We start from the raw sequence: 22,943 nt of genomic DNA, 5'->3' as shown, positions 1-22,943 counted from the left end.
TCTACAGCCATCGGTAGCACAGGCATGCGAGAAAAGCCGGCCATACTTGGCAAACCATCCCCGAGCACAGGCTCTGAATGCTGGCATTGCAAAACTACTGTCTCTTGAAATGCTCTCATTCAGGCTGGTGGAGACTGACACCTTCCGTAACTTAATGGCACTGGCAGTCCCACAATACAACGTGCCCAGCCACTTTTATTTCAGCAGGCAAGCCGTCCCTGCCCTGCAAAAACATGTGGAGGGAAAAATTAAACATGCGCTACTAAACGCCGTTAGTAGCAAGGTCAACCTGACCACCGATGCGTGGACCAGTAACCATGGACAGGGACGATACCTTTCCCTCACTGCCCATTGGGTAAATGTTGTGGAGCTGGATACAGATCTTGAGAGTGGTGCTGCACGTGTTCTGCCAACTCCAAGGATTGCAGGAATCCAGTCTGTACACATTGACTCCTCCTCATACTCCAGTTCCTCTGAATCAGCGCTGCAGGAGCCGTCATGGTCTACCTCCACATGGACCCGTGAACGCTTACCTGTTACGACCGATATGAGCACAGATGTGGCCAAACGTCAACGGGCCTTACTGAAATTAATTTCTTTGGGGAATCGAAGCCACACAGCGCAGGAGCTCTGGAATGCCATCAAGCAGGAGAGCGACGTGTGGTTTGTGCCAGCGAATCTCCAGCCAGGCTTGGTAGTGTATGACAATGGTCGAAATCTGGTGGCAGCTCTGGGCCTAGGCAACCTCACTCACATCCCATGTCTGGCACATGTGCTCAACTTGGTCATGCAGAGTTTTTTGAGGGACTATCCGGATCTTGATGCACTGCTGCACAAGGTCCGTATAGAGTGTGCTCACTTGCAGCGTTCCAGCATGGCAAGATCGCGCATTGCAGCTCTTCAGCGCCGATTCCGCATTCCGGAACATCGCATCATATGTGACCTATCCACCAGGTGGAATTCAACGTTACATATGTTGGAGCGGTTGTGTGAGCAGCAGGCAGCAAAAATGGAGTACCAGCTGCATCAGGCGCAAACATGTCACACTGCGCGCCGTTCACACTTCACCACCACTGAGTGGGCCTCTATGAAGGACATCTGCCACGTTTTGCATGCCTTTGATGATTCCACGCAGATGGCAAGTGCAGATGATGCACTAGTCAGCATGACTGTCCCCCTTATCTGCCTGCTTGAAAAAACACTGCAAGCACTAAGGGAGGAGGTTGTGGAAGAGGTGGAGGATGAGGAGTCACAAATGCCATCTGCTTCTGGACAGTCTGCGCAATGTGGTTCCTCACAAAGGCCTAGGCAGGGGACACTTTGTGAGGAGGATGAGGATGAGTCAATGGAGGAGGAAGACATCTCTCCAGAGGAGGGATGTACACAATGCTCTAATAGTCAGTATGTAGAGCGAGGGTGGGGTGATGTAGAGCAGGCAGAGATGACGCCTCAAGCAGGGGACAGCGTTTCTTGGCCAGTTGGGAGTCTGCAGCACATGGTTGATTTCATGCTGCAGTGCCTGAGAAACGATCGCCGCATCGCCCACATTCTCAACACAGCTGATTATTGGGTGTACACCCTCCTAGATCCTCGCTACCGGGACAACTTACAAAGCCTCATAACACTGTTGAACCAGGAGCGTAAAATGCGGGAGTACCAAGACACACTGGTGCATTCCATCATGTTCTCCATTCAAACCGAGAGCAGTGCTGCTAGTGCTTTACAAAGCAGCTCAGTGCGTCGAGGCAGTGGAGGAAGCTCTGCACAAAGAGGGAGCAGAAGCAACGCCTCAGCACAAGGCAAGATCAGTATGGCCCAAATGTGGCAAAGTTTTGTGTCCCCACCACAAATGTCTACACCATCACAGACGGCTCCAGTCAGCAGGAGGCAACGTTTCCGTCAGATGGTGACAGACTACATGTCTTGCCCTCTCAGTGTACTCCCAGATGGCTCTTCCCCCTTCAACTTTTGGGTCTCTAAGCTGGATACATGGCCAGAGCTTAGCCAGTATGCATTGGAGGTGCTGGCTTGCCCTGCTGCTAGTGTATTATCGGAACGCGTCTTTAGTGCCACAGGTGGTGTACTAACAGACCGTCGCACGCGACTATCCTCCGATAACGTTGACCGGCTTACTTTTCTGAAAATGAACAAGGCCTGGATCTCGCTGGAATTTGCCAGTCCTCTTCCAGATTAAATAATTGGTTGGCAACAGTATCCAGGTCTCCTGTTGTGTTCATGTTTCTACCACCTGAACTGTAATCCCTGGGCTCCAACACCGCCAGTTGCTGCTCAGAAGTGCTGTCTGCACAGAGAAAAGCTCTAGCTCCTGTGTTAGTGGGGTTCAGTAATGTCAGCTGCTCCCCTGCTGTGTGTCCGGAAATATCTCCTGCTCCCTCCACATTCACACAACATCAGATATTAAACTTGCTCCAATTAGGCCTCAGCCTACACCCTAATTGACCCTGGGCTCCAACACCGCCAAATGCTGCTCAGAAGTGCTGTCTGCACAGAGAAAAACTCTAGCTCCTGTGTTAGTGAGGTTCAGTAATGTCAGCTGCTCCCCTGCTGTGTGTCCGGCAATATCTCCTGCTCCCTCCACAATCACACAACATCAGATATTAAACTTGCTCCAATTAGGCCTCTGCTTACACCCTCATTGACCCTGGGCTCCAACACTGCCAGTTGCTGCTCAGAAGTGCCGTCTGCACAGAGAAAAACACTAGCTCCTGTGTTAGTGGGGTTCAGTAACGCCAGCTGCACCCCTGCTGTGCGTCCGGCAATATCTCCTGCTCCGTCCACATTGACACAACATCAGATATTAAACTTGCTCCAATTAGGCCTCAGCCTACACCCTGACTGACCCTTGGCTCCAACACCGCCAGTTGCTGCTCAGAAGTGCCGTCTGCACAGAGAAAAACACTAGCTCCTGTGTTAGTGGCGTTCAGTAATGTCAGCTGCTCCCCTGCTGTGTGTCCGGCAACGTCTCCTGCTCCCTCCACATTCACACAACATCAGATATTAAACTTGCTCCAATTAGGCCTCTTGCTCCACTCTGTCTCTAGTATTTACCCTGGGCTACAACACCGCCAGTTGCTGCTCAGAAGTGCCGTCTGCACAATTAACATTTGCTCCTGTGTTACTGGGGTTCAGTAACATCAGCTGATCCCAGGCTTTGAGCCTGGCAATTTCTCCTGCTCTGTCCACATTCCCGGACAGAGCAGGAGAAATTGCCGGACAAACAGCAGGGGACCAGCTGACGTTACTTAACCCCAATAACACAGGAGCAAGTGTTGACTGTGCAGACGGCACTTCTGAGCAGCAACTGGCGGTGTTGGAGCCCAGGGTAAATACTAGAAACAGAGTGGAGCCAGAGACCTAATTGGAGCAAGTTTAAAATCAGTAGTAGTCTACAAAAGATATTAATCTTGATCCAATTAGGTCTCTGGCTCCACTATGTTTGTAGTATTAACCCTGGGCTCCAACACCGCCAGTTGCTGCTCAGAAGTGCCGTCTGCACAGTCAACATATGCTCCAGTGTTATTGGGGTTCAGTAATGTCAGCTGATCCCCAGCTGTGTGTCCGGCAATTTCTCCTGCTCTGTCCACACTCACACAACTACAGATTTTAAACTTGCTCCAAATAGGCCTCTGTATCCACTTTGTAGTATTTACCCTGGGTTCCAGCACCGCCAGCTGGTTCCCGGCAGTGTCTTTGGCATGGGTACTCCCTCCTGCCCAGCCTGGTTCCAGCACACCAGCTGTTTCCGGGTAGTGTCAACGTCACGTTGCCTCCAAAACTTTGTCCTGACATGTTGCGGTCAGGTTAGCCGACTCTATGGTGCCTGCAGTTTAGGTGCTTACTATGTGGGCTGCGGGATCTGGCAATAAAGGCTGGTTCTGTAGTGCCAATAGGACAAGCACCCCCTGCAGGACTGTGGGCTTCGGTGACTGCGGCCGGCTCGTGGCCTTGCAACTTTGTTTTTCATGGGTACCTTCTGCTACCCATCCGGGTTCCAGTACCGTCAGCTGGTTCTCGGCAGTGCCTTTGGCTTAGGTGCCTCCTTTTCGGTATCCGAGTTCCAGCAACATCTGCTGGTCCTTGGTAGTGCTTTCTAGCACAGGTACCTCCTGCTTAGTAACCGGGTTCCAGTACCATCAGCTGGTCCTCGGTAGTGCCATTGGCTCTTGTTCCTTCTGCTACCCATCCGGGTTCCAGTACCGTCAGCTGGTTCTCGGCAGTTCCTCAGCATTCTTGTACCTTCTTCTACATTTCCAAGTTCAAGCTTTTTGAAATGGTTTTTGGTAATGACTCTGGATCTCCCTGACGACGACCCTGAAGACGACCCTGAAGACCACCCCGAAGAAGACGACGACCCCGAAGACGATGACCCTGAAGACGACGACCCTGAAGACCACCCCGAAGAAGACGACGACCCCAAAGACTACGACCCTGAAGACGACGACCCTGAAGACCACCCCAAAGAAGACTAGAAAGATGACCCTGAAGAAGATGACGAAGAGGACAAAGAACATGAAGACAACCACCAAGATACAGAACAACAAGAGACAGAAGACCAAGAAGCAGAAGAACAAAAAGCAGAAGAACAAAAAGCATAAGACTAAAAATCAGAGCAAAAGATATTATCTAAATTATAAGCAGAAGAAGACTAAGCAGTGTATGGGGGTGAGTCCGTTCCTCCTCGTGGTGCCCCTGGAAAATGCCTGCTGCTGCAGGCCAAACTTAACGCGGACAAATCCTGTTGTAAATCTTTTGTGACAAGCAGAACGGAAGGTGTAATCTTCAAACTTTTATAGATAACAACTACAGGAATGCCTGTCACAAATAAGAATATGATGAAGAAAAATAGAAAGAAGATGAAGAAGTAGAATATGAAGAAGAATAATAGTTGAATAAGAAGAATATGAAGAATGTAAAAAAAAGAATAATAGGAAGAAGGTGAAGAAGAAGAAGATGGATAAGGTGAAGAAGAAGTTGATGAAAAAGATGCTGCTGCTGCTGCTGAGGATCATAAAGGAGAAAGTGTGGGAGAAGTAAAAAAGAAGGTGAAGAGCATGGAAGTAGTGCAGTACATATCTGACAAAATATAAAAAAAGGTTAACATAGTCAATATCTTTGTAACTCCGAACGTCTTAAAAAAAAAATTTATTCCTGCTGTTCCATTTGATTGGGCTAAACCTCTATGCCTTTAATGTCTCCTCCACCTCCCCCAATACATTCTACATTATTCTCCTTCATGTAGAATTAACCTACAAGGAAAGAAAGGGTTTATTTTAATTCCGATATTTCTGTCCCTTTGACTTGCATTGGTTTCTGGTATCGGAATAGGCGATATCCGATACTTTTTGGGTATCGGTCCGATCCAATCCGATCCGATATGTCCCGATATCGGAAGATATCGCTCAACACTACTCGCGACTCATCGCTGCATCCTGCGTGCCTGCAATTACCACACTTTGACCTAAAGCCAAACTGTTCCTGAAGCAAGAGATAGGTAGATAGATTGACAGATAGATAGGAAATAGAGATCATTAAAAAATTGGCAAGATTTTGAACCAGTGGCTACATTGGTAGTCTGTGGCTGTCGACCAGAGCCCTTGGAACCATCACTTATCTCCCAAAATCCCTGGTCCTTCTTCTGCTTTGTGGGCCAAAGGCGAAAAATCATTCTGACATCATGATATGGTGCTGGGCCTACTAATCATGAAAAACACCAGAGATTCCTATAGGTAGGAAGAGGTTCGCAGGGCTCTGGATATTCAGTCTACCAACGTGGTTGCCGGATCAAGGTACTGCAAAAGTTTTTGATCATCTCTAATAGCAAATGAACAGTCTGAATTTTTATAAACCAAGTGAAAAAGTTGGCACCTGCATCTTTATAAAAAAAACTCCTGTATTTAGTTCAGATTTAAAAGCAGTGATGGTAGTCACAAGCAGGGCAAAAAAAAATGCAATTGGCAGGAAGATAACACATGTAAGCCTCCATTTTTTCTCCTGCAATCCTGATTTTTGCTTCACTAATATTTGCTGGAAGATAGATAGGTAAATACACAGACAGACAAATACTAAATGGTTTCCCCATGCTTGTAAAACGACTGGGATAGAAGATAGCATAACAAAACATAACTGTACCTCTACCCACAGCATGTACAACCGATGGTCCAAAACCCCTTATCTGGAAGCCGAGTCCCTCTGGTGAATCTGGGATTTTTACCGTCCTGGCAAAGAAATGAAGTAATAGTGTAGGCATTACACGGTATGTTAACATGAGAAAAGTACAAAAATCTTACGTTATGACTTTCATTTTAGCTGAGTATAATGTAAAATATGATCTCTGATATAAAATATTCTTATGCACCATTTTCTGAAAAAAATAAGATTATTTCTGCAATATATCAAGCACAAGCCAAAGTGTAAGTATTATCAAAAGAACAAAGAAAAAATATGCAAATATTGGACCAAAAGGTTTAATGCATAAACTATAATATGGAAAGAAGAAAATGAATCAAACCATAAATTTGAGAGAATTATTATAAAGTTGGAGAGTATTTCATTTTGACTGCATTACATATCGCATTCTTACTTGCATTAGAATTATATACTGTAAATGTTACTTTTTTGTTAAATCTATTGTTAATGTCAGAATCAAGTATAGATTTCCAACATGGTCTTTATTCCCCAGTTAAAATAATAGGTTTTTGCCATTTTAAAAACTCACACCAAAAAGAATAATTTCAGAATTTTCTCCAAATGTCACTCATAATCTGTGCAAAGCAATTGAGGAAAAAAAAAAATAAAATAATTTTGAGGGGGGGGAATAAAAATAACAAAACTAAAATATGTGGTTACACAAGTGTGAACACCCTCTTATAATTGAGGATGTGGTTGTGTTCAGATGTAGCCAATCACATTTAGTCTATTCAAATTAAAATCAGTACCCAGCTGTCATCATTTATAGTGATTCTGTTTAACCCAATAACGCCATATAAAGTTCAGCACTTTTTGCAGGGTTTTCCTAACATTACCTTACTTACATTTTACAGCAAAAGCCATGGTACATAAACAGCTTACAACACAGCAAAGGGATCTCATCTCACAGCTAAATTTATCAGTAAGGAGAAGGGAGCAAAAAAATTTCCAAGACAATAGATATACTGTGGAACACTGTGAAGATAATCAAGGTAGTCAGATAGTTAAAAAAAGAATTAAATTTAGCAAAAAAAAAAAAAGCAACATTACTTAGAACTTGACATCCATCAAAAATTGAAGAAATAACAAGGACAGCAACATTAATGAAGCTGAAGAAATTTTAGGAAAGTGCTGGTTCTGAACTGCATGTGACGACAATCCTCAGATTCTTCATATGTCTGGCCTGAGGAATAGGGTGGCAAGACAGAAGCCTTTCCTTACAAAGAAAAAATTCCACCCCAGCTATGTTTTGCCAAAATTTACATTAAAGGGAACCCGTCACCCCCCCAGGGCATTTTTAACTAAAAGAGCCACCTTCAGCAGCACTAAGGCTGCATTCTGTGAAGGTGGCTCTTCTGTTTCTGACCCGCATTAACGGTGAAGTATTAACTTTTATAACTAGGTCCTCATACCTGGAATCAGACAAAGAGGGATGACCTGTCCCTCTGTTTAATCCGCCTCCCAGCTGTCCATCAACCCCCCTGTAGCGTCTTGGCACCGCCTCCTCTTGTGTTGGATGCCGGAGGGTGCATGCATTGTTCCAACAGTTCTCGGGCATGCGCAGTGCACACTGCCTGGGAACTGACATCGGGATATGAAGCCTGCATGTTTTGGAGACCCCTGATCACGACCCGCAGTGTGTTAGCTTTGCCTTCCCACATCTCCCTCTTTCGTTTTCATCCTTTGGCAGTGTCTGATGAGCTGAGTGGTTCACTGGCAGTACAGCTCATCAGACGCTGCCAAAGGAAGAAAATGAAACAGGAGGAGGGAGATGGGGGAAGGCAAAGCTAAAGCTGTTCAGTGTGCAGATGCAAGATTCCCAGCCCCGCAGTGTGAATACTTCATTACACACTGCGGGGCGGGATCAGGGGACTCCAAAACAAATAGCCTGATGTCAGTTCCCGGGCAGCGTGCACTGCGCATGCCCGAGAACTGTTGGAACAATGCAGGCACCCTCTGGCATCCAACACAGGAGGAGGCGGTGCCGGGGCGCTACAGAGGGGTTGATGGACAGCTGGGAGGTGGCTTAAACAGAGGGACATGCCATACCTCTTTGTCTGATTCCAGAGGATGCGTGAGAGAAGGTCATGTGGTCAGATGAGACCAAAATAAAACTTTTTGGTATCAACCCTACTCGCCATCTTTGGAGGAAGAAGAAGGATCAGTACAACCCCAAGAACACCATCCCAACCATGAAGCATGGTGGGGGCAACATCATACTTTTAGGGTGCTTTTCTGCAAAAGGGACAGGACGACTGCACTGTATTGAAGGAAAGATGGATGGGGTCATGTATCGTAAGGTTTTGGCTAAAACTTCCTTCCCTCAGTAAGAGCGTTGAAGATGGGTCATGGCTGGGTCTTCCAGCATGACAATGACCCAAAACACATAGCCAGGGCAGCTAATGAGTAGCTCCGTAAGAAGTATTTCAAGGCCTTGGAGTGGCCTAGCCAAGCTCCAGACCTGAAGCCAATAGAAATTCTTTGGAGGGAGCTGAAACTCAATGTTGCCAAGCTACAGCAACAAAACCTGAGAGATCTAGAGAAGACCTGTATGTATGGAGCAGTGGGCCAAAATCCTGGCTGCAGTGTGTGCAAACTTGGTCAAGAACCACAGGAAACATCTGACCTCTGCAAACAAAGGTTTATGTACCAAATATTAAGTTCTGTTTTTCTATTGCAGCAAACACTTATATCATGCAATAAATACAAATTATGTGAAAATCATACAATGTGATTTTCCGCTGTTTTTTTTTTTTTTAATATTCTGTCTCTGACAGGTGAAGTGTACCTACAATAAAAATTACAGACCTCTTCCATTCTTTGTAGTTTGGAAAACTTGGAAAACCGGCAGAATATCAAATACTTATTTTCTCCTCTGCATATGGGGGAAACAGTCAATTGCAGTCCTGAAACATAAGATTGTAAACTTGCTGCGCCACTACTTTGTAACTTATGATAATGAATGTGGTCTCATGTTGTCTCTCTTCAATCTGACAGTTGCCAGAAATCCAACCATACTGCATTTCTGCTTAACCACATTCACTAATGTTAGTTACATCTGGCAGATTGACATTTGTGAGCTTTATGTCCCTCAGACACAAGTTGTCCTTTACTCCTGGCCAAAATTTTGCAAGAGTGCACGGAGCGACTATCCACATGTCCTTGTTTTAAAAAGGACTCAATATATCTTTGCTTTGGCTTTCGAGTCTCTTTCTAGATTAAATATGAGTTCAGGGATTCCTGTAAAGTGGGTTTCATCACACGTTACCCTGTCTACATCAAAGTGCGTTTCTGTCGATGTGGACCTTGAACTTGAGTAATTCTCCAAAGGAAACATTACAGGTGGAAATAGAATTAAGCAAAGCTACTGCAGAAACAATTAGATACCTGAGCCAACAAAGCTAGCAGCCATGGAAAATACAAGTCTGCACCAAAAACAGCGAGATATAAAAGAACAACATGGGCTTGGTTGGAAAATACATTCTACTAAGTCAAGGTCTGGGAGACGGGCTAGGCTCGAGTTTTATTATGTAGCGTTCATGGTATTAAATCCACAATTTCCTTAATATCTTATTAAAGTATACAAAGATTAAAGTGGTTTTCTGGGCTAAGCATACATTTCTACCGTCAGTCTATCTGTTATACGCTGCTGATCACCAGATGAGCAAGCACAACACTTGTTCATCGGGGGAAATGATCTTTTGCGCAACTTAGTGGTGTAGTGACCACTGTGTCCGCTAGGGGGCGCTGTGTGGGTGTCCCTGGACAGGCGTATAAGCATTTCCAGTGTCCTGATAGGAGTAGGATGCTGAATGATTGTAATGTTTCTCAAGGTGGGTGGCCTCGGGATGAAGGCTTGATTATGTGCTGATCAGCAGAGCTGATCTTTCATGCCAATGTGTTAGGGAGAGCTACCTACAAATCCACCCAGGGGTGTGTCTGAAAACGCTGGTAGTAAAAGACTATGTGAGTGTGAAGGACCTGTGATGAGGTCATTGCCATGTGACCCGGTGGGCGTGGCTACGGACCATATAAGGTGGCCAGGGTAGGTCACATGAGTAAATGCTTGGACCCGGTTGGTCCGTTGTGGAAGGTCCCGCTGGGAGATGGGGCTTCCTGCCTGACAGCACGTGAATGCTGTGAGTAATGGCTGCAAGCGTCTGACAGTTCCCAGGGAAAGGGAATGAATGTCTGCAGTGAGCTGAAGCAGCCATGAGGTAACCCTGACAGGGTGAGATATCTTTGAGGCTGAAGAGCCTGAGTGCTGGACATTGCGTAACCTGTGTGACCACAGGCTTAACAGAGGGAAGCTCTGTCATGAACGCTATGCTGATCATATGAACTTTATGTTGCTGCTGTGGGTGTTGTGAGTTCATTTTCCCCTTCACCATTGAGGTCTGATGAACTCCCTCTTCTGGTGAAGGAAGGTAGTGAGGCTGATTACCAAGCACCTGAGCAGGATGATGATGACTGGGTGACTGGAATTGCTGACTGGATATAAGGCAGCAGACACCCTTCTGCCTTGCTGGTGATCTCTCTGAGGGATTATAGGAGACCAGTCTGATTCCTGCTCCTCAAAAGCTAAGTTTTCTGCTCTGCTTTTTGCATTTGTGTTTTGGCTTGGTTTTGCCTTGTTTTTCTGGATTTCTGCCATTCCCTGCTGGGGTGAGCTGAATTCCTTTTTGCTCTGTCTTCAGAAAATACCTGAGTACTGATATAGTTTTTTTGAAGCCTAGCGTCTTCAGGGCTTTTTTCCCTATCAGTCTGTTGGCTCTTGTTTTGATAGGGTTTTGGCGGATTGCAGACAGCAGCTTTTCTATCCTTTCCTATTTAGTTAGCTTGGGCCCCATTGTTTGCTCCGCCTATCTTTCTATCTGTGTGAGTGTTTTTTCATCTTGCTTCACCGTCATTATATGTTGGGGGCTGCCTATTGCTTTGGGGTCTGCTCTGGGGCAGTTTAGATTTCCCTTTCTGTCTTTAGGCTATTTAGTTCTCCGGCTGTGATCGAGGGGTCTAGGGCACCGTAGGAACCCCCCACGGCTACTGCTAGTTGTTGTTGATAGGTTCAGGGGTCTGCAATCCGATAGCTGCCAACTTCTCTGGTTTTCTGGACTTAGCTAGTATTTCTGTTTTTGCCTCCTACGGTGACTCATTCATAACAGTGGGTTTATGATGCCTGAATAAACCGCATGGATTGTTATTGTTTTATAGAAAACCCATGCCGGACGTGATTATTTGGCTGCCAAGCGAGTGTCCCCAACCTTGAATGACAGCGCTACCTTACAATTGGTGGAGAAATGCAAAGGGCAATGTTGTAGCCTTGTTGCTAGGAGCAACGGAAGAGGACTGCAAAATTCGGTTGCTAAGGGCAACGGTTTCCAAAAGCACATGTTGCAGTGCTGGCATCGCTGAGCCAGGAAGGCTGACGGTCTTGAAAGCCATGTGATATGCTGACCGGGGTCAGTGGAAGAGACTTATAGGACACCTCTGCGGTAGAGGGGTCTGAGAACCTGCGTGGCCGGCAGGTGACGGTCGTGAAAGCCGTGTGAGGTACTGACTGGGGTCAGTGAGAGAGACTGTGTACCTGGAGGGTTCAGTGTGCAAAGGTCCTGGAGGGTCAGTGTTGGGAGGTTCTGGGAGAAGAATAGGATCCCTGGAGCATGTGTGACCTTGGACCTGGTGAGGCGTGAGTGTTGGGCGGTCTCGGGCGGAGACAGATGTCCTGAATAGCACCCGCTGAGCCCCTGGACCTGGTGAGGCCGGTGTGTTGAAAGACCCTGGGAGGAGGGTCGGCTCCCTGAATAGCACCCGGTGCGCCCTGTGTGTTGGACAGTCTCAGGAGAGGAGACAGACGTCCTGAAGAGCACACAGACAGGACATGTGAGTTTTGTGTTGCATGTGGGTTTTTTTCTTTTCCCTTTCAAGTCAGCCTGCGGTGGCTCAGTGGGGGTCAAGAAGGTGACAAGCGGCTTGCTGTAACTCGGTGGGGTTACGAAGGTGACAAGCGGCTTCCTGTACCTTGGCGAGGTTACGAAGGTGACACCAGCAGCTGTGTGTGAGCGGCAGCTGGAGGTGTCGGTGATCAGTGACAGCAGGAGCTGTGGTGGTGCCAACAAGGACTTGTGTGGTATCGTAAAAGACAAACTGTTTTGGTGTGAACTGTGGTCTAAGGAGACCTGTAGAAAGGACATGGGGAAATCCCGAAAGGGGGCGGTGGCCCAAATCGGGGTGGTAGCCCAAAAGGGGGTGGAGTCTCAGAGGGGGGTGGTGACCCAAATCGGGGTGGTAGTCCAAAAGGGGGTGGAGTCCCAGAGGGGGCAGTGACCCAAATCGGGGTGGTCCAGAAACGGGCCAGTGTGTCAAAAGAGGAACAGCAGTGTTTGTGTATGTTGTTTTCAGAATGTGGAATATTCTTTCCAGATAACAACAGGCCACAGGTGTGTACCGTGATGTTGCACCGAGAAGGAGTCTCTGGACGGTTGGACTCAAAGAGTCAGGTGACTCTGATAGGAACGCCTCTCGCTTTCTCTCTGACCGAGAAAAACGTCAGGATTCGCTGTAAACATGGGGTCACGGTGGTCTATGCAGTAGACAGAGTAATGTTTGAGGGGACCAAAGGTGGTGAGTGCCAAGGGGGTGGGATACCACGTGACTTAGTGTATACCTTGGAGAGGGGCCGGGACTTTGTTTTGTTTGATGACGTATGGTCGGACGATGGAGATGTTTCGACTGTGGGGCCAGCAGACACTGAGATGGTGACGGCTCCTGACGTGGAGAGATCAGAGGTAGAAGTGACCGGAAGAAGGGGTACGTCTGCCCAACGGACGGACCTGACGTCTCGTGACAGGACTGATGGTGACCTGATTGATAAGACGACTGAAGGATTCACACGGTTATTGGGTAACTGGAAGAATTACTCGACAGATCAGGGTGACTCAGACTCTGGGGGTGACTGTGGCTCTGAGAGAGAAAGGGAGCACAGAATAGAAGAGCTAGAGAAAGAAGTCTCTGAGCTCAAAGGTCACCTGTCAATGTGGCAAAACGTGAAGAAGACCCTTAGGAAAGAGATGGAAGAACACAGAGGAGTAGTAAAAGGTCTTCTGCAGGAGAAGAGCTTGGACGAAGATGTACAGCGGCCGGGTCCGACTGGTGGTGGGACGGAGCTGCCGGTGCCCGTCTTGGCAGAGGGTCGTGAAGAGATGAGATCTCGTGAAGTTGGTGAGCAAAGAGCTGAAGAAGACAGTCATCCAGTTGGGTCGGCAGTAGTGAGGGAGGTGTCCGTGGTAGAGCCAGAGCCTTCTGTCCAGGAAGAGAGCAAGACCACGACCTTCAAGTCTGTGATCGAGGTACCCGAAGACTTGCAAGAAGCCTGTGCTGAGGAAGGCGTGCATGAGGCTTTCAAAGAGTCGGTCAAGGCATGTAAGGTGCACTGGGCACCTGAGACTCGGCAGTTGGTGATAATATCAGCCAGAGAAGATACAGCAAACTGGGTAGCTGTCCTGAAAGAGTTGCATATGCAATGTCTCCACGCCAAACAGTTGGTCAGGCGGCGTAATATGAAAGCTGCTTGACGCCTAGAGTTAGCAAGGGAGGCTATGGATCAGCTGGGTTTGCGGAAAGATGTACAGTAATTCCGTTACCCAAAGGTCTGATTGGGAGAATCATTGGAAGACTCAGAAAGGTAATGCAAGACCTTGTAAATATCTCTGGTGTGGTGAGGGTGAGGATCCCTCCTGATGATGAAGACCAGGTATCCAGTGAAGAGGGTAGGATTCCCATCATGGTGGTTGGCTCCATGGAAAGCCTGAGAAACTTTCGGATGCTCTTGGAGTATCGAGTGGGGCACCTGCAAGAGATTGAGCAGTTGAGGCTGGACCGTCGGCGGATTAATAAAGAGGTACGGAACACCAGGTGGCGGCCACCTTCAACCCAAGATGTAAGGACCCGAAGGGTTTCTCCAAGTAGTGACATGGCAGGTGGCCAAAGAATGTCAGCAAGAGGGAGTTCGATGGTCCGTAAGAGGCTGAGAGACCTTAGTTCCTGTGAGACGCTGAATGGGTCAGACTCAGGCCAGACAGTAGGCTCGATTAAGACTTATGACCGCACCAACCGGGAGAGCCGGTCAGTGAGAGAAAGGAGTGTGGTGACTAAACAGTGTCTGTTGATGGAGACCGACTGTGACTGGAGGGCCAAAGATCAGGGCTTATATTCTGACCACTGGGGATGGGGGAGGCCTAACGTAGAGATGAGGCCGGATGACAGACGGAGATGGTTCTCTTGACCTGTGGGGCAAGGTGTATTGTGCCCGGTCTCGAGATCCTGGGGTAATGTTGTGTGTTGAACCCCACAAGTTTGAACAGAGGGGGGAGGTATGTGGTGTAGTGACCACTGTGTCCACTAGGGGGCGCTGTGTGGGTGTCCCAGGACAGGTGTATAAGCAGTGTCCTGTGTCCTGATAGGAGTAGGATGCTGAATGATCGTTTTTCCGTGCAGATTTGCTGTGGTTTTGAATCCGCAGCATGTCAATTCTTTGTGCGGATTCCGCTACATTTTTACACCTCTTCCATTATAGGAATCCGCAGGTGTAAAAACGCAGGTGTAATCCGCACAAAAACTGCAGAAAATCCGCACTAAATCTGCAGGTAAAACGCAGGTAATTTTACCTGTGGATTTAGCAAAATCCGTGCGGAAAAATCCGCAGCAGAATCTGCAATGTGTGCACATACCCGTAGGATTCAGTATTCAGATAGACTGAAGAAATGTAATGTGTAACCATTGTTTTTATTTTTACTTCATAAATCAACACTACACAAGAAGATAAGAAACTTTGCAATGTATCTTAGAAGTCAGCATCTATCTCCATCAGGACTGATCACTAATTTCAATTCATGGGTAAAACTTGTATTAAGTAAAGACTGATTCTCATATACTGAGATAGGAGATGATACTCTATGGAGAGAGAAGTAAGTGGGAGCTGGAGGCAGTCTCAGACATTCTTCTGTAAGGTCTCCTGAAACAACAGTTACAGTTCTCTGTAGAATTTTATGAGCACCAACTGCCGTCACCTATTTCAGGAATGAGAATAACTTAATTCACTGAATACAGTTTAAACCTATAAATTGAGAATTTTGAAAATGAATGATCAGTCCTAGAAGTGGAAGAAGCAGATATCTGTAATAAAATACATTACAAAGTTTCCTATTTCCATGTGTAGTATTGATTTATGTAGAAAAAAATAAAATAAATAAAACTCTTTAAGGTTAGCCTGGAAAATCCCTGATGCTCTACTCCATGTTGTTTAATTTCTGTCTCATCTAGTAGTATCTGGCTGGGGGAGAGACTGCTGTATCAGAAACCTTCTCCCTCCATTCTGAAATAATGAAGACCAGACAAAGCTTAGCTAAGCCCCATCCTGTCTACCAGGTACAACCATGAGACAGGGGGGAAAAGCCTGGCTTGATTTTGTATTTAGTTGACAGACGCATTTGTAAGTTCAGTTTGCAGCAATGTATGGAGACAGGAATATATAGCTGTTAAATTGCGAACAACCCTTATCATAAGAAACCAAGCGTACAGTTCACACTCTGCTGCTGGCTGTATATCGATGATGTACGTAGCTGTATCATTTCACACTGATCCCTGAGTGGAAACTCTGCATCTAATTATGATTCACAGCGGGAAGCAGCAGGTGACCTTCATACACTTCTATATACTGGAGAATAAATTAAAAGAAAAAAAAATAATTAAGCATATACTACACCATAACATTGCTGCCTCACTTGTCCACACTGAGAACTTTAAAGGGAACCTGTCACTTGAAAAATTGCCATTAAGCTGCAGCTAAGGGGTTAATTTGCAGGTTTATTGCTTTCTAAACCTGTGCGGTGTGAGCACTTAGTCCCTCTCTGCCAGGCTGAAATGTACTTTATTCCTCCCAGCAGCGTTCGGCGTTGTCACAGGGGTGGCTCTGGCGCTGGTTCAGTCACCGCACTGTGTATAGATGTAGGGAAGGTGACCTGACGGACGGACGGACTAGTCAGAGTGAAGAAAGATAGGTTTGCACAGTGTAGGTAGGAGTCAGTGATTACAGTGGGGAAACAACTAGGAAAGTGTAGTGGACGTGCAGTACCTTGGGATGACCATTAGATGGCAGGGAGGAGTGTGAGCAAAGGACTTTACAGCAGCTTAGGGCTTTAGAAACCGTTGGTCATGGGGGGCGTGGTGACAGTTAGAGTGACAGTTTCAAGGAACCGGGAGAGTTATAAATACTGAGGGAGGGTTCCAGAAAGTTCCAGTCCCCAGGGGGAGCTCAGGTGACAGGATGACTGCGCCAGTCTGTGCGCTCTGAGGAGAATCCGACCAAGGGGACTGAGGAGAGAGAACGTCAGGGGGGTGGTCCTGACAGGAAAGGACCGCAGTTGAGACGAGGTACTGGGTGTAAGACACCGTATGTGACACGACGACTGAGCAGTAGAAGCGCTGTTGGTTAATGGGCCTAAGGCGGCCACAGTGACGGAACTGTCAGGAGCGTCGACAGTAAAGGAGGGGACGGTGTGTGCAGACACGTCTCCAGTGTACGGTGTGAGAAGCGGCTCTGGAAACGGAGGGCCGCGAGGTGTGCCGTCAGTCGGATGGCAAGTGAAGAAATAAACTTGGACCTGTTGCACCCAGAATCTGCCTCCATCGTGTCTCTGTTGTCATCTCTGCGCGGTATAAAAGTAGGACCACCCCCCCCAGCTCGGCACCCCACCACCGACACTACATTTGGCGTAGTCGGCAGGATAGACGCCGCTAATACATCATCTTCTGCGGCAGGCCTGCCTCAAAGACTGGAAAAGGACTTGGACTACTCTGTTTGGATTACAATTACCTGTGGATTACAAATGACCTACCTGTGGAATACAAATGGGAAGCGCTGTGGCGGATCTGTGTGGCCAGCAGAGGATCCGGGGCGGTACGAGGTACTGTGCAGTATGGCGGTGTTGCTTCAGCGCAGAGGAGAGGTCCGGGTGTTTGCAGTCATGTTGAATGGACTGGGACCCCCTCCAACGTATCCCAAAAGGAAACAGTATGTGCCTGGAGATCGACGCTTCCATATATTGGACCCTGACAGGAGGGTGGAGAGGCCTGCCGACACCTCACCTCACAGAGGGAGTGGCACAGAAGAAAAACTTGGCTGCGGCTGTCTGATGCCATTCGAGTGCTGCCCAACAGACGGTATGAGACTCTGCAGGTGTCGGGGCATCGGCTGCCTAGAGTGGCAGTGGCGGCAGGGGATGGAGCTGTGCCAGAAGTCGCCCTCAGAGCCACGGGAGAGCAGCGGGATGCTGAGCTGGGGAGCGGAGCCTGAGCGGAGTCAGCGAGAACGGCCGCCACCAATACCAGCAGAGGACTTCTCAGCGGAGCCCCCGAGTTTGGGGGAAAGACCCGCGGGACAGTGGAGCGAGGGACGGAGGCTGCGGGTGAAGCCGCGTATTGATGTGATGGAGGCCGCAGCACCGGGGAAGGTGAGAGTACCCCCGGCACCACCAGTGCCTCCGCCAGCGGCCCTCATCATTCCGCCGCAACACGCTGCCCCCTGCGCACCGGAAGGCCTGGGTACATCGGGCCCAGTGGTGTATGCAGAGTTGTGCGAGGCCCCTGCTCAAGTCCCTGAGGTACCCTGCCTGGAGCCGCTAGTGCGGAAGTCATCCAAAGAAGACGCTGCTGCGTTCCCCCTGCTGATAGCAGCTGCGTCGTTGGAACCGGCCGTTACTCCGGCTCCATTGGAAGTAGTGGATGCGGCCTGTCCTGAGGCCGCGGTTATGCCGCTGCTGAAGTCGACTGCGGCCGACTTTGTGGGCCTTGTGATTCCAGCCTCCAAGGACCCGGTTGTCCCCATTTGCCACCTGGCCCCGGCAGCTGTTGAGCCGCAAAAATCATCGGCCGCCTCTGATCCATGTCCTTCCTCGGTTAAGTCCCGCCCACCGGACTCCAGGGCTCATGCCGGACCCTCTGTTTGGGTCGCAGGAGTTATAGAGAAGAAGAGGGCCAGGGGGCAGGAAGTCTGGAACCTGCTCCATGAGAGGGGAGAGGCTGGCATGGCGGCTGCAAGACCCCCGGGACGGCTCGTTTATACTATCTTGCAGAAAGGGACACTTCTTGCATCCTGGGAGCTCCACGGTTGTGGGGTCCCATACTACTGACCACCGAAAGGAGGATTGAACTGTCAGGAGTTCGTTGCACCGTTGTGCAGGTCAAAAGGACAGTTCGCGGTCAGCTTTTAAAAAAAAAAAAGAAATGTTTATCTGTGATTTTTATGTCTGTTTTTCTATGTTCCTCTTACAGGATAGTTTGTGTTTACTTTTTAGACTGACAGAGCGCGGGATACTTAGAAGAGAGGGAGTGTCCATGTCCAAGGAAGGGAGGAGGAAAGGAGACATGCAATGTTATGTTATATTTTGGTTTTAAAAGCAAGAAAAAAAAAAAATTATAAAAATGGGTACTTGTGCTATTATAAAGTTGTTTATTGTATAATATGCCAAAGTAAAATGCAACAGGTCCGGGTAAGGGAAGGTCTGCGGGACCAAAGGAAAGTGTGAGATCCGGTAGGGATCTAAGAGTTGAGGTCTGGGAGACCGGGACGCCGACCATGACATGTAATTGAAAGAAGGAAAATGAGTTGGAAGACGTGAGAGAGACAGCCATCCTAGGTCAGGTCCCCAACACCACGGACACCCCTGAAGAAGGATAGGCGGGCGCCGGCAATGATCTGGTAGGTGAGTGGCCTCGATCATGGCGTACCGGATAGTGAAAGGTAACAGTAGGGGAGAGTAGGGGAAAGATACACGCCGTAGAGAGAATACGGGTGTACCTTGCCCAATTTGAAAAACGTTGTCATGTGGCGTGCGCGCTGGTGAGTAGCAGTAGGCTGCTCAGAGCATAGTGCTCCTAGTATGGTTCGGCCCCCGCAGATCGTGGGTTTGGCTCAACTTCTGGTCCGACAACAGAATGTAGGTGTAGATTCAGAACGACGAAGGCAGGGATGACGATTGTCGAGGACGACAATGGACAAAGGAAGGGGGAGTGTAGGGAAGGTGACCTGACGGACGGACGGACTAGTCAGAGTGAAGAAAGATAGGTTTGCACAGTGTAGGTAGGAGTCAGTGATTACAGTGGGGAAACAACTAGGAAAGTGTAGTGGACGTGCAGTACCTTGGGATGACCATTAGATGGCAGGGAGGAGTGTGAGCAAAGGACTTTACAGCAGCTTAGGGCTTTAGAAACCGTTGGTCATGGGGGGCGTGGTGACAGTTTCAAGGAACCGGGAGAGTTATAAATACTGAGGGAGGGTTCCAGAAAGTTCCAGTCCCCAGGGGGAGCTCAGGTGACAGGATGACTGCGCCAGTCTGTGCGCTCTGAGGAGAATCCGACCAAGGGGACTGAGGAGAGAGAACGTCAGGGGGGTGGTCCTGACAGGAAAGGACCGCAGTTGAGACGAGGTACTGGGTGTAAGACACCGTATGTGACACGACGACTGAGCAGTAGAAGCGCTGTTGGTTAATGGGCCTAAGGCGGCCACAGTGACGGAACTGTCAGGAGCGTCGACAGTAATGGAGGGGACGGTGTGTGCAGACACGTCTCCAGTGTACGGTGTGAGAAGCGGCTCTGGAAACGGAGGGCCGCGAGGTGTGCCGTCAGTCGGACGGCAAGTGAAGAAATAAACTTGGACCTGTTGCACCCAGAATCTGCCTCCATCGTGTCTCTGTTGTCATCTCTGCGCGGTATAAAAGTAGGACCACCCCCCCCCAGCTCGGCACCCCACCACCGATAGACAATGGAGGCTGTAGCCCCATCCCTGGCACTGACTGACAGCCAGCTTTAATGCTGAGTTGCTGTCAGTCAGGGCCAGGGGTGCGGTTACAGACGCTGTTCTCTATACATAGAGCTATACATACAGCGCCCATGCCGGAGCTGTGCCCATGGCTGAAACCCGAATGCGGCTGGAAGGAAAAAAGTTCATTTCTTACCTGCATGGGGGGTTAAGTGCCGGCGCCAGGCAGGTTTAGAACTCTATTAACCTGCAGATCAACACCATATCTGCAGGCTAGTAGTACACACCTGACAGGTTCCCTTTAAAGACTGCCAGACACTCACACATCAAGGCAAGAGATAACACATTAAAGAAAACCTGTCACCAGGCTAAAAGTGACCAGATTTATTCCCACTGATCACCTTTCTTTATTACTTATTTATTTTTTTAATTCAGAAATATGGGCCTTTTTATTTAGTGCTACATTTTGACACCTGATCAGATCAGATAGATAGTATGTAGAGATGATTGGATCTTTAGAAATTTGAATTTGTTGACTTCAGCCAATTTTCCATCAAAATTCTATTTGCAGCAGATAAATTTGTGCAGATTTTAATACTGGAAAGTTTGCAATTGCTTGTAAAATACAGATAAGGGCTTAAACTCTACAGGACAGAGACATCCACTCAATGACTGTAGCGGTGGGATATGATTTTGCAGCTCAAACCGTTCTCCACTGGGACCCGCTGATCTGTGATGGCCCAGTACTGACCACCACTGTACAATGTATGATGATCCGTAAGATGTCATAGCTGCAGGACATTATGGGGACGCCTACATGACAATGCAGTACAACGCTTGCCTGCTCCCTGATGCTTCAGCAATGTGGGAAATTGTGCCAGGCAAGTTTTTTTCCGTGAACCATGAATCAAATCAAATTCGTGTGAAACCGCAAATTTCAGGAAATTTGTTTCAAACTCGATCCTGTGCAAATTGATCAGCTGTCTATTAGTTTGGCATTTTTTGTACATGTCCTGTGGGTTATAGTTAGGTAGTGATATCTGAGAGTCTCCAAAACAGTATTCCATAACAGCATTTATTATATACAGGCATTAGAATTTCACATCTCTCTGTATCTAGTTTTCACTGCTATGTTGGATTGTATGGGGGACCATGTTTCCATATTATACAAAGAGACAGTAATTAAAGTGGTTGTCCATTAAAGAAAAGTTATCCCACATCCACAGCAATGGTGATAACTTAATGACTGGCGGAGGTCTGCTCATGGAGTCCACATGAATCAGTAGAAGGGCGCACTTTTATCCTTGTTAGATTGGAACGGTAGTGCACATGCTCGAAAGCCACTCCATCCAATTCCTATGGGTCTGCTGAGCAATGTGCTTGGCAGCCCCATATGGAGTGAATGGAGGCATAAAAGTGCCCCATTCTGCTAAACCACGTGAGTACCAGCGGGTAGACCCCCATAGAGCTATAAGTTATAAGGTTGCAAAATCTCACTCAGCCAATACAGTCAGATGGGGGACACTGCTGAAGCCGGGGCTGAGCAGCAGCATCAATCTAATAAAAACCTCTATGGGAAACTTCATTTTTTTCTGTAGAATACGTTAAAACATTGTAAATAATATAAGCTCACACTCATGAATCAGTATATATTATTTTTTTTAAATTAATCCTGACTCAGAAAGTCAGAAATTGCTCAAAAGACACAAATTGCTCCAACTTTTATATTTCTGCACCATGCTCTCCAAAAGTTGGAAAAATGGGAATGATGTACAAGGAGTCATATGATCAATTTTTAAACATCAGAGTTTGGTTCATTTCCACCTGCTCATAGGAAATGTAGATTTCATTTTGTACCTGTAGGAGAGTAAAAAATAAAATGTGGCGAACGTGCTAAGTGACTAGAGCCAAAAAGTCTTTTTTAAGACTGCTCAAATCTGCCCCTTGGTTCTTCCACCTATAGTGCTATACTGCCGTTAGACCAATTAAGATGGATTTAAAGAATTAAGGCAGTAAAGGGGTTAAGTACGGCCTGCACAAACAACACTGTAAGGAAATTAAAAGGTGTATCTATATCTTAAAATAGAAAGGACAAGAGTTGACTTACTCCCTTGGTTTTGTGCTCATGAGAATCCTCAGAGGTTTTCTGCTGTTTAAGCAAGTCCTCAGAAAACAATCCACTTCATGAAACGGCCTCAGGAAAACAAGGTCACCATTTACAGCATAGATTTTTTTTCCGACCGCCATTCCTGACAACTGGGAGCAAATGACAGAAATAGTTCCTTTATTAACACAAATCTTTGCAGCCCAGAACGCAAGAAATAAAGATCCTGGTGTCGCACCAACAAACCATCTCAACGCATTAAGCACCATAATTAGTGTTCTCGTGCAAGTCTCTGGCATGAAAACCCAGCACTGCCGCCGGCACTCAGACCGGAGCGTGCGGCTACATGTATTTCTATGCAGCTGCATTCTCCGGTCCGAGTGCCGGCGGCAGTGCCGAGTTTTCATGCCAGAGACTTGCACGAGAATCGTGCGAGTCTCTCGCGAGTGAGTATGAGCCCTTAATGTCCAAGTTGTCATGAGTAAAATGGAAACTAAATTAGAAATGATATGATGGAGACTAATATCAGCGAATGTACATTTTCCATACACACATAGTGTATAATCAATGTATTGTGTACACCGTAGATTCAGTCTATGCAAACTGTAATAACAAAGCGCACACAATCAGGGAATATACATGTGATGTTTCAAAAAAAATACAATTAGAGAAAGATTAGGGTAACGAGAGAAAATTCTCTTATTTGAGAGAATCGGGTCAACTATGTAAATCACCACACTCTCATCAAACTCTGAGAGCATAGTGCGAACCTATTCTCTCGGCTGAGAAGATGGAGGAAAAATAAATCACATTTTTTAG

The 22,943-nt window shown here is 47.4% G+C and overlaps 1 protein-coding gene across 1 annotated transcript in view; it reads right to left on the bottom strand.

Annotated features, from left to right (window-relative positions):
- Positions 1–22,943, bottom strand: part of PREX2 (phosphatidylinositol-3,4,5-trisphosphate dependent Rac exchange factor 2) — a 597,424-nt gene that overhangs the window by 239,138 nt on the left and 335,343 nt on the right. Inside the window, exons 18-19 of the mRNA XM_073583857.1 lie at positions 22,128–22,276; positions 6,151–6,236 (exon numbers count right to left, since the gene is read on the bottom strand). Of these exons, the coding sequence (XP_073439958.1) occupies positions 6,151–6,236; positions 22,128–22,276 (235 nt within the window). The remainder of the gene's footprint in view (positions 1–6,150; positions 6,237–22,127; positions 22,277–22,943) is intronic.

Source organism: Dendrobates tinctorius, unplaced genomic scaffold (genome assembly GCF_039654945.1).
Source record: "Dendrobates tinctorius isolate UK_male_01 unplaced genomic scaffold, ASM3965494v1 ptg000082l, whole genome shotgun sequence".
NCBI lineage: Eukaryota > Metazoa > Chordata > Amphibia > Anura > Dendrobatidae > Dendrobates > Dendrobates tinctorius.
Note: the sequence above shows the minus strand (reverse complement) of the source record. Positions and strands in the feature narration are given on the sequence as shown.